Raw genomic sequence first — 15,605 nt, 5'->3', positions numbered from 1 at the left:
GAAGAGACAGCCAGGGTCAGCAATTCCATGTTTCCCATCATCCTTTCCTATCCCAAACCATCTCGAGCTGGGATGCTTCCCGACCTTCACGTGGCTCAGGATCCCACCGCAGATCCCACTGCAGATCCCTCTCCGGATCCCACAGATTCCCACAGAGCATTCCCAGATCCCAATTCCTGATCCATTAAAACACATCCCTGCTCTTCCTGCCCCTTTTCCAGCTCCCAGAGCCCTGCCTGGATCTCAGCTTCCCAAATTCCCGGCTTTTGGGATTTCTTGGAAAACAATTCCCAGTCCTCCCCCTGGATGGGTGGGAATGACCCTTCCCAGCCTCTCCCTGCCCTGTTTTCTCTTATCCCAGGAATATTTTTCTCTTCCCTGTAATTTTTCTCTTCAAATTCCTTCTTAGCAGTGTTTTGGCTCCCGATTATTTTCAGCTCTTGGGATTTGAGCCTTTGCAGGATGAGGGATAAAACCCGGGATTGGGATTTTCTGCACGTTCCTGGGATTTTACCAAAATCCCGCTGCCAATCCTCTCCTCAAGGAATATCTCCAGAATTCCCACGGGATCATCCCAGCTGGACAAATGGAAAGTGTCCCTGCCTCTGGATGATCCTCAAAATCCTTTCCAACCCCCTGAATTCCAGGATCCTATGAGCATTCCCAAAATGCGTATTTCCCCTGATTTCTTGCAATAATTTCATTGGGAATGTCCCAGCTTCTGGTCCAAAGGAAAATTCCCGGAGTCGCGCTCAAGGTGGAGCTTCCAGGTGAATTTTCCTGGCACTTGGAGCAGGTTGGTGGGATCCAACTTGGAATTTCAGATCCACAAATCCCCGAAGTTTAAAATCATGGAAAACTGCTTTGTCCCGGCTTTGTTCCCATGTTCCTCAGTGATCCTGGATCTCCTGGAGCTCCTGCTGCACATTCCTGACTCCGGGATGTGATCCCGGATCTCCTCACATTCCGCTCCGATACCTGATTCCTGGATCTCCTGCTGCAACTCGGGATGTGATCCTGGATCTTCATTCCTGAATCTGGGATGTGATCCTGGATTCTGAAAACGGATTATCCTGATCTCCTAGATCTGCTGCACATCCACTCGGGATGTGATCCTGGATCTCCCGCTGTGCATTCCTGACTCTGGGATGTGATCCTGGATCTCCTGGATCTCCTGCTGCACATTCCCAACTCCAGGATGTGATCCTGGATCTCCCGCTGTGCATTCCTGACTCGGGATGGATGTGATTCCAGCATTCCCAACTCCAATTATGCTCCTGAGCTCCTGCTGCACATCGGATTATTCTGATTTCTGCTGCACATTCCACTCGGGATTATCCTGGATCTCCTGGAGCTCCCGCTGCGCATTCCCGACTCCAGGATGTGATTCCCGCCCTCCCGTTGTGTTCCAGGGCCACCGGGACCCAAAGGCGACCGAGGCACGGAGGGGATGGAGGGAGAGCCCGGCCTGCCCGGCGTTCTTCCCGGGCTCCGAGGTAAGGAAAACTTTCCCGGTATCCATAAAACCCCTCCCAAATCCCATCCTGAGATATCCCGGCTGATCCAAACCCACCGGGTCCGCTCCCTTGGGGTGTCCCAGCTCCCGAGGGACACGAGGAGGGATCTGCTCTGCCCGATCCTGGAACACCCGGCCTGGAGGGAAAAACGTCATGGCCCACCCGGCTCCGGGAAATCTGCGCTGATATTCCCAGATCTCCAGGGTGTCCCAGCCAGGCTGGAGCAGGAATTGGCCACCCCATTCCCAAACGGAGCTTTCCAAGGCACCAGGGCTGGAATTGCTGCTGGGTCCCTCCAGCAGATACCAGGAACCCGGCAGAGGGGCCTTGGCTGCGAGATTTTTCCAGAATTTTCTTTTTCCAATGCCAAAAATGCCAATTTTCCCACCTCCCTTCTTAATTCCGTTGTTTTTGGGAGGAATTCCATTGGAAGCCACCAGAGGACATTCCCACCCTGAGGAAGACTTGGCTCCAGCTGTTTCTGATTTGAAGGAAACCCGGGAATGCCGGCTCTGCTTCCCAGGGCTGGGAATGGCACAGAGCCGGGGGCAGGATCCCCCTGGGGACAACTTTGTCCCGTGGAGGTGACAGGATCCATCCTGCTGGGAGCAGGGATCCGCTGGGATCCCGCAGCATGGAGCTCCAGGGCCAGGACCAGATCCAGGTTTGGATTCATATCCAGGACCAGGAACAGGTCCAGGTCCAGGTCCAGGTCAAGGTCCAGGTCCAGGTCCAGGTCAAGGTCCAGGTCAAGGTCAGGTCAGACCCAAGTCCAGGTCCAGACCCAGGTCCAGGTCCAGGTCCAGACCCAGATCCAGACCCAGATTCAGATCCAGATCCAGGTTTGGACTCATACCCAGGTTAGCGTCTGGGTCCAGGTTCGGGTCCAGGTCTAAGTCCAGGCTTAGGTCCAGGTCTAAGTCCAGGTTCAGGTCCAAGTCCAGGCCCAGATGTCGATCCAGATCCATGTCCAGTTCAATGTCCAAGGCCTGGTCAAGGTCCAGGACCAGCTCCAGGACCAGATTCAGGTCCCAATTCAGATCTGGATCCACATCCAGGTTCAAGACCAGGTCCATATCTAGGACCAGGTCCAGGACCAGGTCCAGGACCAGATCCAGATCAATCCCTGTTATCCCCTGCTCCAAACCTACCCCACAGGACTCTGGATGTCAGAGGCAGGTCCAGGTCCGGACCCAGACCCAGACCCAGTTCCAGACCCAGTTCCAGACCCAGACCCAGACCCAGACCCAGTTCCAGACCCAGTTCCAGACCGAGACCTAGACCCAGACCCAGACCCAGACCCAGACCCAGACCCAGACCCAGATCCAGTTCCAGACCCAGACCCAGACCCAGTTTTAGACCCAGACCCAGACCAGACCCAGATCTAGATCTAGATCCAGATCCAGACCCAGACCCAGTTCCAGACCCAACAGACACCACAACCGCAGCAAAAAACCACCAAAGAAACCAACCCAGACCAGATCAAACAACAACCACCCCAATCCGACCCAGATCCAGACCCAGACCCAGATCCAGTTCCAGACCCAGATCCAGACCCAGTTCCAGACCCAGATCCAGTTCCAGAGACCCAGACCCCCAGACCCAAACCCAGCTCCAGACCCAAATCCATGCCTGGAATCCTCTACTCCAAGGATTCTGAGGCACTGTGACCTTGCTGGGACTGCTTTGGGCTCAAACCCTGGGATTTTGGGATCGTTCCTTCCCCGGCCCAGCCCAGCGAGGCAGAGCCAGCCTGGAAATCCGATCTCCCTGGGCAAGCCCCTCCAGCTGCCCGTGTTCCTTCTCCCTCCAGCTGGAATTTCTGGCACTGACGGACTCGTGGCTGTTTTTCTTGGGTGTAACAACCCTCAGAATTATATTGGCTCTTTTCCTCGGTTTTCCTTTTTTTTGTTCCCCTTTTTTTTTTCTTGTTCAAACAGAAAAACAAAGCAATCCCAGGAGGGTTCACCTTCAGGAAGAGCCACGATTTTTAGGTCTTTTCCAGGGGTTTTTTGGGATGCAGGCACGACCCTTTGGATCTGAGAAGGTCGGGTTCAGGTGTATCCCTGGAAAATCCCCTGTTCCATGGAAAATCCCCTTTTCCATGGAAAATCCCCTTTCCGTGGAAAATCCACCCTCCTGCCCCCGCCCCGCAGAAATCCAGGTCCTGATCCCTGCTGGGGATGGGCACGGCAGGGAAAGATCGGAGCTGGGGATAATCCCCGCTGGAGCCGGGCCTGGAATTCCTCCTGGAGCATTTTTTTCCTCGTAAACCAGGAGGAAAATCGTGACTGAGTTTGGAAAAGCCCGGCCCAGGAAGGGCGGGAGCAGCGGCGCTGGGGAATCCAGGGCTCCCTCTGCACGCACAGAGCCAGGCTTAGGTCCTGCTGGAGCTTCGGATCTGAGTCCAGCTCAGCTCGGGAGGAGTCCCCGCTGGATCGATCCCGTGGGATCATCCCCAGGTCCCAGCAGATCCCGTCTCCAGCACAGCGTCCCTCCCTCCACACCAGAGCCAGACCTGGATCCAGGCCCAGGACCAAGCTGGGGTCCAGGACTGGATGCAGGTCCAGGTCCAGATCCAAGTCCAGATTTCAGATCCAGACCCAGATCCAGACCCAGATCCAGGTACAGACCCAGATTCAGGTCCAGGACCAGATCCACAACTGCATCCAGGTCCAGATCCAAGTCCAGATTTCAGATCCAGACCCAGATCCAGGTACAGACCCAGATTCAGGACCAGAATCAGGTCCAGGACCAGATCCACAACTGGTTTCCAGATCCAAGTCCAGATGCAGACCCAGATCCAGCTCCAGGTCCAGTTTCAGGACCAGGCCCAGGTCCTGGACCAGATCCACAACGGCATCCAGGTCCAGGTCAAGGTTCAAGATCAGGACCAGATCCAGTTCCAGCACCAGGATTAGGTCCATGACCAGATCCAGATCCCGATCCAGGTCAAAATCCAGGTTCAGAGCCAGGACCAGATCCAGGTCCAGGAGCAGATCCAGGTCCAGGTCCAGGTCCATGTCCAGGTCCAGGTCCAGGAGCAGGAGCAAATCCAGATCTGTGTCCAGGAGCAGGGGCAGATCCAGGTCCAGGTCCAGGTCCAGGTCCAGGTCCAGGAGCAGGAGCAGATTCAGATCTGGGTGCAGGCCCAGGTCCAGGTCCAGGTCCAGGAGCAGATCCAGATCTGGGTCCAGGTTCAGAGCCAGGACCAGGTCCAGGTCCAGGTCCAGGAGCAGGTTCAGGTCCAGGTCCAGGTCCAGGTCCAGGTCCAGGTCCAGGTCCAGGAGCAGATCCAGATCTGGGTCCAGGTTCAGAGCCAGGACCAGGTCCAGGAGCAGGTCCAGGTCCAGGACCAGGTCCAGGTCCAGGTCCAGGTCCAGGTCCAGGTCCAGGTCCAGGTCCAGGTCCAGGAGCAGGAGCAGATCCAGATCTGGGTGCAGGCCCAGGTCCAGGAGCAGGAGCAGATCCTGATTTGGGTCCTGGTGCAGGAGCAGATCCAGATCCAGGTCCATGTCCAGGTCCAGGTCCCAGGTTGGACGGAGGTCACCTCCAAGGTTCGGATGTGTCCCCTGTGAAGGAATTCCCGAACTCCAGCCCCAATTCCCACCTCCCGGAGGTGGGGAATGCTCACACCAGGGGTTTCCATCTGTCTCCTTCTCCAACAAACACCCAACCCCTCGGACAACATGGATCCTGGAGATCTGGGGCTCACGGGAGACACATCCCAATTCCTCGGCATGGATCCTGGTTTCCCTCCCTTGATCTCCAGCTTTAGAGCCCAGTTTGGCTCCAGCCCAGCCTAAGGATGCTCAGGAATTCCTTAGCACCTGGATAAATCCGTCCTGGATCCCAGGCAAGCGCAGGAGAAGGGTGGGACTGTGAGAGCCCGAATGAGAGATGCAGGGCTCCAGGCATTTTTCCCCCCATTATTTTTCCATTCAAATTCCTTGTTCCCATTGCTTTGGCTCCTGATTATTTTCAGCTTTTGGGATTTGAGCCTCTGCAGGATGAGGGGTAAAACCTGGGATTGGTTATGTTGCATTATAGACCTTTCTTTTGGTTACAATGCTTTATATACTTTTGGTTATAGTGCATTATAAACCTTTCTTTTGCTTACAATGCAATATATCCTTTTCTTTTGGTTACAATGCTTTATATACTTTTCTTTTGGTTATAGTGCATTATAGGCTTTTATTTTTGGTTACAATGCAATATATACTTTTCTTTTGGTTATAATGCATTATATACCTTTTTTTTTTGGTTACAATGCATTATATATTTTTCTTTTGGTTACAATGCATTATATACCTTTTTCTTTTGGTTACAATGCATTATATATTTTTCTTTTGCTTACAATGCATTATATACTTTTGCTTACAATGCATTATATATTTTTATTTTGGTTACAGTGCATTATATATTTTTCTTTAGGTTACAATGCAATATATACTTTTGCTTACAATGCATTATATATTTTTCTTTTGGTTACAATGCTTTATATATTTTTCTTTTGGTTACAATGCATTATATACTTTTGGTTATAGTGCATTATATATTTTTCTTTTGCTTACAATGCATTATATACTTTTCTTTTGGTTACAATGCTTTATATATTTTTCTTTTGGTTACAATGCATTATATACTTTCCTTTGCTGAGCTTCTTCATACAGCAGAACCAATCTACACCTTAACTGTTACCTACAGCCCATCATAAATCCTATAATTACCATATTCATGTTACTGCTCTCCAATCACTCAAAGTCAGTACATTACAGTTTAAGCTGAAGTTGTTTTTCAGTTTTCTTGCAGTGGAAAATTCTGAGACCTTTTTTCTACTTGCAATATCAGCAGGCTTGTTTGCCTGTGCTAATTTTCTGCTTGATAAAAACATCTTTTTGTTTGGGGTGGGTTTATCCTTTGCTCTGAGCCATAAAAACCCCTTCTAACTTACACACTCTCTGCCTCCTTGGTTAGCCAGCAAGACTGGCTCAGCAATTCTTTCCTTCTATATCAAAACTTGCTTCCATCTCTATTCCCTCTTCAGACTCCACATTTAAAAACCTTTCTGCCAAGCGTGCATATCCGTGAGACTTTCTGGCCAAACTTCCATCCTTCCATTCTGTGTCCCGCTCCTCCCTGCAGGCATTCCCGGCGAGCGGGGCCCGCCCGGCCCGCGCGGACCCAAGGGGGACCAGGGCGAGCTGGGCCCGCGCGGCCCCACGGGAACGCGCGGCTTCAAAGGTACGGGCGCGGATCCCGGCGGGAATCCCGGCGGGAATCCGGGATCAGTCGGGCTCCGGAGACCCCGGGATGAGGGGCAGAGCCCTGGGAGGGGGATCGGGGCATCCTGTGGCTCGGGAACCGCCCGGATCTCCTGGAGGAACGGGAATCCCGACAATTCCTTCACCATCCTCAGAGGGATGGATGGATTTGGGATGTCCTCCCAGTCCATGGGGCTCTGGGAGTGATCTCCTGGTTGTTTTCCGGGGTATTCCCGGCTGGCTGTGGTTTCCCATCTTCCCGGGAAAACTGTGGCAGTAGGAAGTCGGGATTTAGCGGGACACGGCTGTCCCTGGACACCTGGGACGGGAAATTCCCAGCTGCAACCAAAACCGGGATTGAAAACCCCCAAAAAATGCCCTTTGTGCCTCAAAATTCCTGCTGGGGAGGCTGGAGGGGAAACCACCCCGGGAAAGAGCTGGGAATTGTAGGGAATAGAAATCTGGAGGGGATTGGGACTGGAATTGGAATTGGGATTGGTTTTGGGATTGGGACTGGAATTGGAATTGGGATTGGGACTTCGATTGGGTGGGAAGGGACCTTAAAGATCCTCGAATTCCACGCTCTTCCACATCTTCCACTATCCCCGGTTGCTCCAGGAGGTTGGAAAACCCCTGGATACATCCCCGGAGCACCAGGAATGTCGGGATTTCCTCACTGGCTCGTGCCAAGAGCTCCTTAAATGCAGAAAATTATCCCGAAATTCCCCGGCTGGGTTGGGATTTGCCGGCCTGATGGTGGATTTGCTCGGCGAGGAATCATGGAACTGTTGAGGCTGGAAAAGTTCTCCGAGCCCAACCGTTCCCACCCCGATCCACATCTCCGAGTGCCACATTCCCACGGATTTGGATCCCATGGGAATGGGGGCTCCACCCCTGGTCTCCATGGTCCCTCAGGGCTTTTCCAACCTCAGCAATTCCATGAAAACCCCAAAGCCGTTCCCGGATCCCGTCCCCATCCCAGGGATCCCTGGCGTCCCACATGGATGGGGGTCACTCCCATGTGTCCCCCAAAAAATCCATCCCCTCCTCCCTCCCCCGGGAGAGCGGGAATGTCGGATCCAGGGGTTCACCCAACCCCTTTCCCAACGGAATTCCAGCCCCTCTGGCAGCGCTCGGGCAGTTTGTGGGATTCTCTGGGATTTATGGGAAACAGACCCGGGCCCGGGCACGGATCCAAAGCCAGGCTTTGCCTTAAACCCCGGATTTCTGCAGGAGCCTTCTCCAGGGACTTCCTGCCTCGGGAATTGCATCCCAGGAATCCTGGAATGGTGTTTCAGGGTGTGTAGGAGCCTCCACATGGAAAATTCCAGGTTTAAACCTCTCCCAGAGCGGCTCTGGCCCGGCAGAGGAACGGCAGATTCCCGAGTCCTTTTCTCCATGGGTATATTCCCATTTTTGATGGATTTTTTCCGCAAAATTACCCCGGTGGAGGATTTGTTTCCTCATTTCCAAATGGGAAAAATTATCCTGGGAAGCAAGGGCAGGTCCGGCCTCCCCGCTTTTCCATGGAAAATGTTGTGCAGGGAATACGCTCAGGAGGAAAATCCAAGCTGGGAATGGAATTTAGGGAAAAATCCGGGGGGGATAAGAGAAGATTCCTTCCGGAACATCCCCAGGGTGGAGTTTTTTGGGAACGTTCCTGGAGGCAGAACCTGCTTCCACCAGGAAAAATGGGATCGGCGGATTCTCCTGGGGCTTTTCCCAAGGTTTTGGGATCATCCCTGCAGATCCGTGGGAGGAGCGGCGGGTCTCTGTCACTGTGTCTGGGCCTGCATTTTGTGCCCAATCCCAAAAAAACAAAAAAAAATCTGGGAATACGGCCTAGAATGCGCTGATGGTGGCCGGGAGAAGGCGCCGGGCAGGATGGAGCGGGAGGGGCTTCTCCCAAATTCCCGGCTCTGTCCCGGCCCCGAGGCTCCCTCCAGGCTCCCAGGGAATTGGATCCCGGTTTTTGGGACCTTCTCCAGCCCCAGCTCCTCAGGAGCTGCGGACACCAAGTTCTTCCCACCAGAAAATTCCAGGGAAGAGGGGAGAGACGGGAAAAGGGGGAAGGAAGGAGGCAGAGGAGCTGCGGCTGCCCCTGGATCCCCGGGAGTGTCCCAGGAAAGGCTGGAGCGCCCCGGGAATAGCGGGAGGTGCCGGGGTTGGAATGGGATGGGATTGAGGGTCCCTTCCCACCCAAACCGTTCCGGGATTCCCGGACTGCTGCTGCTCTCGGAGCGGAGACGGAAACCGGGACAAGTTGGGGATTCGGGATTTAGGGATGGGAATCCTCGTCCACATTCCACGGTCCCAGGGTGATCCAATTTTTCCTGGACACTGCGAAGGATCCAGGGATTCTCTGGGAATTCAGCCCAGCCAGGAATTCTTTCCCAAGATCCCACCCCATGCTCTCCTTTCCCAGGGAATTCCCTCCATTCCCAGCTCTCCCAGCCTGGCATTGCATAAAGCCCCATCCTGATTCTTCCTTGAGAAGGAATTTTGGGAATTCACTGGAAATTCAGACTCCAGGAAGGGTTTCCATTCCTTTTCCATCCCCAAATTCCATAAAAATCCCTCGGGATGGATCCTGAGTGTCCTTGATCCCAGAATCCCGGAATGGTTTGGGATGGGATCCATGGACCTTCAATCCCATGATCCCAGGGACACTTCCCATGATCCCAGGGTGATCCAAATCCACCCCTTGGACACTGCCAGGGATCCAGGGATTCTTTGGGAATCCCAGCCCAGCCAGGAATCCCTTCCCAAGATCCCACCATCCCAAGCTCCCCTTTCCCACTGGAAGCCATTCCCTGCCTCCTGCCCCTCCAGCCCTTGCCCAAATCCCAGCTCTCCTGGAGCCCCTTGGGGATCGGGAAGCGGCTCCAAGGATTCCCTGGATCCTCCCCTGATCCAGCTGCACATTCCCAGCTCTGCCAGCCTGGCACTGGATCCAGCCCCATCCCGACTCCTCCTTGAGAAGGAATTTCGGGATCCAGGGGCTTCATTGGGAATTGGGGAATCCAGGAAGGGTCTCCCTTCCCTTTTCCATCCCCGAATTCCATAAAAATCCCTCGGGATGGATCCTGAGCGCCCTCGATCCCAGAATCCCAGAATCCCCGGGATCACTCCGCCCTTTCCCCCCGCTCCATTTTGGGGACGAACCCCCCAGACCCGGCGCTGTCGCTTCCCAATCCCGATTTCTGGATGCGAGGATCGGGGGCTGCTCCGGCCTCCCGACCCCATCCCGAGGCGGGAGCCGCATCCCTGGCCCCGTTCCCGGCAGTTTCCATCTGGATCCCATCAGCTCCATCCCTTTCCCCCGTCCCACGCAGCCCGCGGGAGCAATCCCGCTCTCCCAGGGAAAGGGCAGGAATTTCCTGCCCGGCTCGGCCTTTTTGGGATCGTTTCCCGTCCCGTGTTTTCCTTTCCCCCGGATTTTCGGGTGTTGTCTGTTGTTCCTGGAGCATCCCCGAGCCTTTCCTTGGGATCGGGCCAGGCTTGGCCAAGCCGGGATCGGCAAACCCGGGCCTGGAAAAGCTGGGAATGAGGGAGGAGGAGGCGCCGGGAGAGACAAGGAATGTCCGAGCTCATTAGCGAGGTCATTAACGGGATATTAAACCGTGACAGGGATATGGAATCACTCCCGGGATATTAAACCGTGATTGGGATATGGAATAATTCCCGGGATATGGAATCACTCCCGGGATATTAAACCGTGATTGGGATATGGAATAATTCCAAGGATATTGAATAATTCCCAGGCTATTGAATCATTCCGGGATATTGAATCATTCCCAGGATATTAAACCATGATTGGGATATGGAATCATTCCCGCGATATTGAATAATTCCCGGGATATTGAATAATTCCCAGGATATTAAACCATGATTAGGATATGAAATCATTCCCGGGATATGGAATCACTCCTGGGATATTAAACCATGATTGGGATATGGAATAATTCCGGGATATTGAATAATTCCCAGGATATTAAACCATGACTGGGATATGGAATCATTCCCGGGATATTGAATCATTCCCAAGATATTAAACCATGATTGCGGTATGGAATAATTCCCGGGATATTCAATCATGATTGGGATATGGAATAATTCCTGGGATATGGAATCACTCCCAGCATATTAAACCATGATTCCCAGGATATTGAATAATTCCGGGGACATTAAACCATGACCGGGATATTGAATAATTCCTGGGATATTGAATCATTCCCGGGATATTAAACCATGATTGGGATATGGAATCATGATTGGGATATGGAATCATTCCCAGGATATTAAACCATGATTGGGATATTGAATCATTCCCAGGACATGGAATAATTCCCAGGATATTAAACCATGATTGGGATATAGAATCATGCTTGGGATATGGAATCATTCCCGGGATATGGAATCATTCCCAAGATATTAACCGTGATTGGGGTATGGAATAATTCCCGGGATATTAAACCATGATTGGGATATGGAATAATTCCTGGGATATGGAATCACTCCCGGCATATTAAACCCTGATTCCCAGGATATTGAATAATTCCGGGGACATTAAACCATGATGGGATATTGAATAATTCCCGGGATATAAAATTTTATGATTGGGAATCATTCCCGGATTAATGATTGATATGAACATTCCGGGAAGATTCCCGGAATAAAAATATATGATGGAATAATTCCCAGGATATTAAACCATGATTGGGATACTGAATCATTCCTGGGATATTAAACCATGATTGGGATATAGAATCATGATTGGGATATGGAATCATTCCCGGGATATGGAATCATTCCCAAGATATTAACCGTGATTGGGGTATGGAATAATTCCCGGGATATTAAACCATGATTGGGATATTGAATCATTCCCAGGATATGGAATAATTCCCGGGACATTAAACCATGATTGGGATGTGGAATCATTCCCGTGATATTGAATAATTCCTGGGATGTTAAACCATGATTCCTGGGATACGGAATCATTCCCAGGATATTAAACCATGATTGGGATACTGAATCATTCCCGGGATATTAAACCATGATTGGGATATGGAATCATTCCCGGGATATGGAATAATGGAATCCCCACCCCCGGCCCCCAAATGAGGCGCTTTTAGCCCCAAACAGGGTTCTCCGCCTCCACATCGGGAATTTCATCCTGAAATCCAGACGGGATTTATGGGATCTGCAGCCAGGAATTCCAGGAGCGCCTCTGCCGCAGGACGCGCCCCCGGAGGGGTTTTGGGATTTGCCGTTTTTGGGAGCAGGGGTGGGAAATGGGATATCAGGAGCGATGGGGATTTCTGGGAATTCCCGGGGATTCCTGGGGATGCCTGGGGATTCCCGGAATTTTCCAAAGAGGGATGGGGATTTTGAACTGGGATTTATGGAATTTCTGGGGACTGGGATTCCTGGGGGGGGGGCACCAAAGAGGGATGGGGATTTCTGAAATGGATTCTGGGAATTTATAATTCTGGAATTTATTGAATTTCTGGGGCCAGGGGGTGTCCTGGCTGGAATTTCTGGGATTGGGGAAGGATCTGGGGATCAAGGACCAAAGAGGGATGGGGGGATTTCTGGGAATTTATGATTGACAACATCAAAGGTGGGGATCTGGGAATTTCTGGGAATTTCTGGGATTTATGGAATTTATTGGGATTTCTGGGGATCCAGGGGCACCAAAGAGGGATGGGGATTTCCGGGAATTTCTGAGAATTCCTGGGGATTTCTGGGAATTTCTGGGGGTCCAGGGGGCACCAAAGAGGGATTTCTGGGAATTGGGTTCTGGGGATTTCTGGGAATTTCTGGGAATTTCTGGGGATTCCAAGGACATCAAAGAGGGATGGGGATTTCTGGGAATTTCTGGGAATTTCTGGGAATTTCTGGGAATTTCTGGGGGTCCAGGGGCACCAAAGAGGGATGGGGATTTCTGGGAATTTCTGAGAATTTCTGGGGATTTCTGGGAATTTCTGGGAATTTCTGGGAATTTCTGGGGGTCCAGGGGGCACCAAAGAGGGATGGGGATTTCTGCAGATTTCCAGGGGTTTATGGGAATTTCTGGAGATTACTGGGAATTTCTGGGAATTTCTGGGAATTTCTGGGAATTTCTGGGGATTTCTGGGGTCTGGGGGCTGTGGGGGGGTCAGCGCGCCCCCAGAATTCCGGCTTTTCTCTTCCCAGGCGAGCGCGGCCCCAAGGGGGACAAAGGGGACAGGGGGGACCGAGGAGCCGCCGGTGGCACCGGTGAGTCCCGGGCGCTCCCCACGGAGACCCCGGCGCGGAACCTGGCGGAGGATTTTGGGAACTGGGAGCCCGGGGAGGGGAAGTTCCTGATGGAAAACGGGGAATTCCTGACGCTGGGAAAACCATCCCGGGGCTCTCCTGCAATCCCAAGGACGTCCCAGCCTGGGGACATTCCCCATGGAATTCCAGGGATGTCGCTCCTTGGGGACATTCCCCATGGAATTCCAGGGCTTCAATCCTTGGTGACATTCCCCATGGAATCCCAGGGATGTCGCTCCTTGAGGACATTCCCCATGGAATCCCAAGGACATCCCAGGCTGGGGACATTCTCCATGGAATTCCAGGGATGTCGCTCCTTGGGGACATTCCCCATGGAATCCCGAGGACATCCCAGCCTGGGGACATTGCCCATGGAATCCCAGGGATGTTACTCCTTGGGGACATTCCCCATGGAATTCCAGGGACATCCCAGCCTGGGGACATTCCCCATGGAATTCCAGGGCTTCAATCCTTGGGGACATTCCCCATGGAATCCCAGGGATGTCGCTCCTTGGGGACATTCCCCATGGAATCCCAAGGACATCCCAGCCTGGGGGACATTCTCCATGGAATCCCAGGGCTTCAATCCTTGGGGACATTCCCCATGGAATTCCAGGGACATCCCAGCCTGGGGACACCATCCCTGGAGATGCCACCATGGATGATGTCACCATGTGTGACGTCCCCATCCCTTTGAGACGCCACAATCCCTGGGGATGTCACCCAGGATTATTCCACCACGGATGACATCACTGTGGATGATGTCACCGTGGATGACGTCACCATGGGTCACACTACCATGGACGATGTCCCCATGGCTGATGCCCCCACGGCTGCTGTCCCCATGGATGGTGTCCCCATGGTCATGGCTGCTGTTCCCATGGCTGATGTCCCCACGGCTGCTGTCCCCATGGCCATGGCTGACATCCCCATAGCTAATGACCCCATAGCTGACGTCCCCACAGCTGATGTCCTCATGGATGACATCCCCATGGCTGCTGTCCCCATGGCTGCTGTCCCCACGGCTGATGTCCCCATGGCTGATGCCTCCATGGATTACATTCCCATGGCTGATGTCCTCATGGCTGACATCCCCACCCATGCTGTCCCCACGGCTGTTGTCCCCACGGCCATGGCTGCTGTCCCCATGGCTGCTGTCCCCATGGATGACATCCCTGTGGATGGTGTCCCCATGGCCATGGCTGATGTCTCCATGGCTGACATGCCCACCGATGCTGTCCCCATGGATGGCATCCCCATGGCTGATGTCCCCACCGATGCTGTCCCCATGGCTGCTGTCCCCATGTCCCTCCTGCCATCCCGCAGTTCCATTGAGGGCTCGGTGCGGCTGCTGTCCCCACCCCCCTGGCTGTGTCCCCAGGTCCCTCCTGGTGTCCCTCAGCTCCGTCTGAGGGTTCAGTGTGGCTGCTGTCCCTGGTGGCTGCTGTCCCCATGGCTGGTGTCCCCATGTCCCTCCTGCCATCCCTCAGTTCCATCCGAGGGCTCGGTGCAGCTGGTGAACGGCTCCTGTCCCCACGTTTGCTGTCCCCATGTCCCCCCTGCTGTCCCCATGTCCCCCCCGGTGTCCCCCAGCTCCGTCGGAGGGCTCGGTGCGGCTGGTGAATGGCTCCTGTCCCCATGTCTGCTGTCCCCATGTCCCCCCCGGTGTCCCCATGTCTGGTGTCCCCATGTCCCCCCTGGTGTCCCCATGTCTGGTGTCCCCATGTCCCCCCTGGTGTCTCCCAGTTCCGTCTGAGGGCTCGGTGTGGCTGGTGAAAGGCTCCTGTCCCCATGTCCCTCCTGGCGTCCCCATGTCCCCCCTGGTGTCCCCATGTCCCTCTTGGCGTCCCCATGTCTGCTGTCCCCATGTCCGTTCCCCCCTGCCATCCCCCAGTTCCGTCCGAGGGCTCGGTGCGGCTGGTGAACGGCTCCTGTCCCCATGTCTGCTGTCCCCATGTCTGATGTCCCCATGTCTGCTGTCCCCATGTCCCCGCTGGTGTCCCCATGTCCCCCTGATGTCCCCATGTCCAATGTCCCCATGTCCCCCTGCCACCCCCACTCCGCCCGCGGGCGCGGGGTTTCCCTCCCCCCCCCCCCCCCAGGAGGGCCCGGGTGTGGCTGGTGACCCCCTGTCCCCATGTCCCTCCTGGCATCCCCATGTCCCCATGTCTGCTGTCCCCATGTCCCCCCTGGTGTCCCCATGTCCCCCTGGTGTCCCCATGTCCCCCTGCCATCCCCCAGTTCCGTCCGAGGGCTTGGTGCGGCTGGTGAATGGTTCCTGTCCCACGTTTGCTGTCCCCACGTTTGCTGTCCCCATGTCCCCCTGGTGTCCCCATGTCCCCCTGGTGTCCCCATGTCCCCCTGATGTCCCCATGTCCAATGTCCCCATGTCCCCCTGCCATCCCCCAGTTCCGTCCGAGGGCTCGGTGCGGCTGGTGAATGGCTCCTGTCCCCACGTTTGCTGTCCCCATGTCCCCCCTGCTGTCCCCATGTCTGATGTCCCCATGTCCCCCTGCTGTCC

The 15,605-nt window shown here is 54.0% G+C and overlaps 1 protein-coding gene across 1 annotated transcript in view; it reads left to right on the top strand.

Annotated features, from left to right (window-relative positions):
* SCARA5 (scavenger receptor class A member 5) overlaps positions 1–15,605 on the top strand; it is a 33,825-nt gene that overhangs the window by 15,236 nt on the left and 2,984 nt on the right. Inside the window, 3 exon segments of the mRNA XM_030945535.1 lie at positions 1,413–1,496; positions 6,663–6,761; positions 12,983–13,045. Of these exon segments, the coding sequence (XP_030801395.1) occupies positions 1,413–1,496; positions 6,663–6,761; positions 12,983–13,045 (246 nt within the window).

Source organism: Camarhynchus parvulus, chromosome 3 (genome assembly GCF_901933205.1).
Source record: "Camarhynchus parvulus chromosome 3, STF_HiC, whole genome shotgun sequence".
NCBI lineage: Eukaryota > Metazoa > Chordata > Aves > Passeriformes > Thraupidae > Camarhynchus > Camarhynchus parvulus.
Note: the sequence above shows the minus strand (reverse complement) of the source record. Positions and strands in the feature narration are given on the sequence as shown.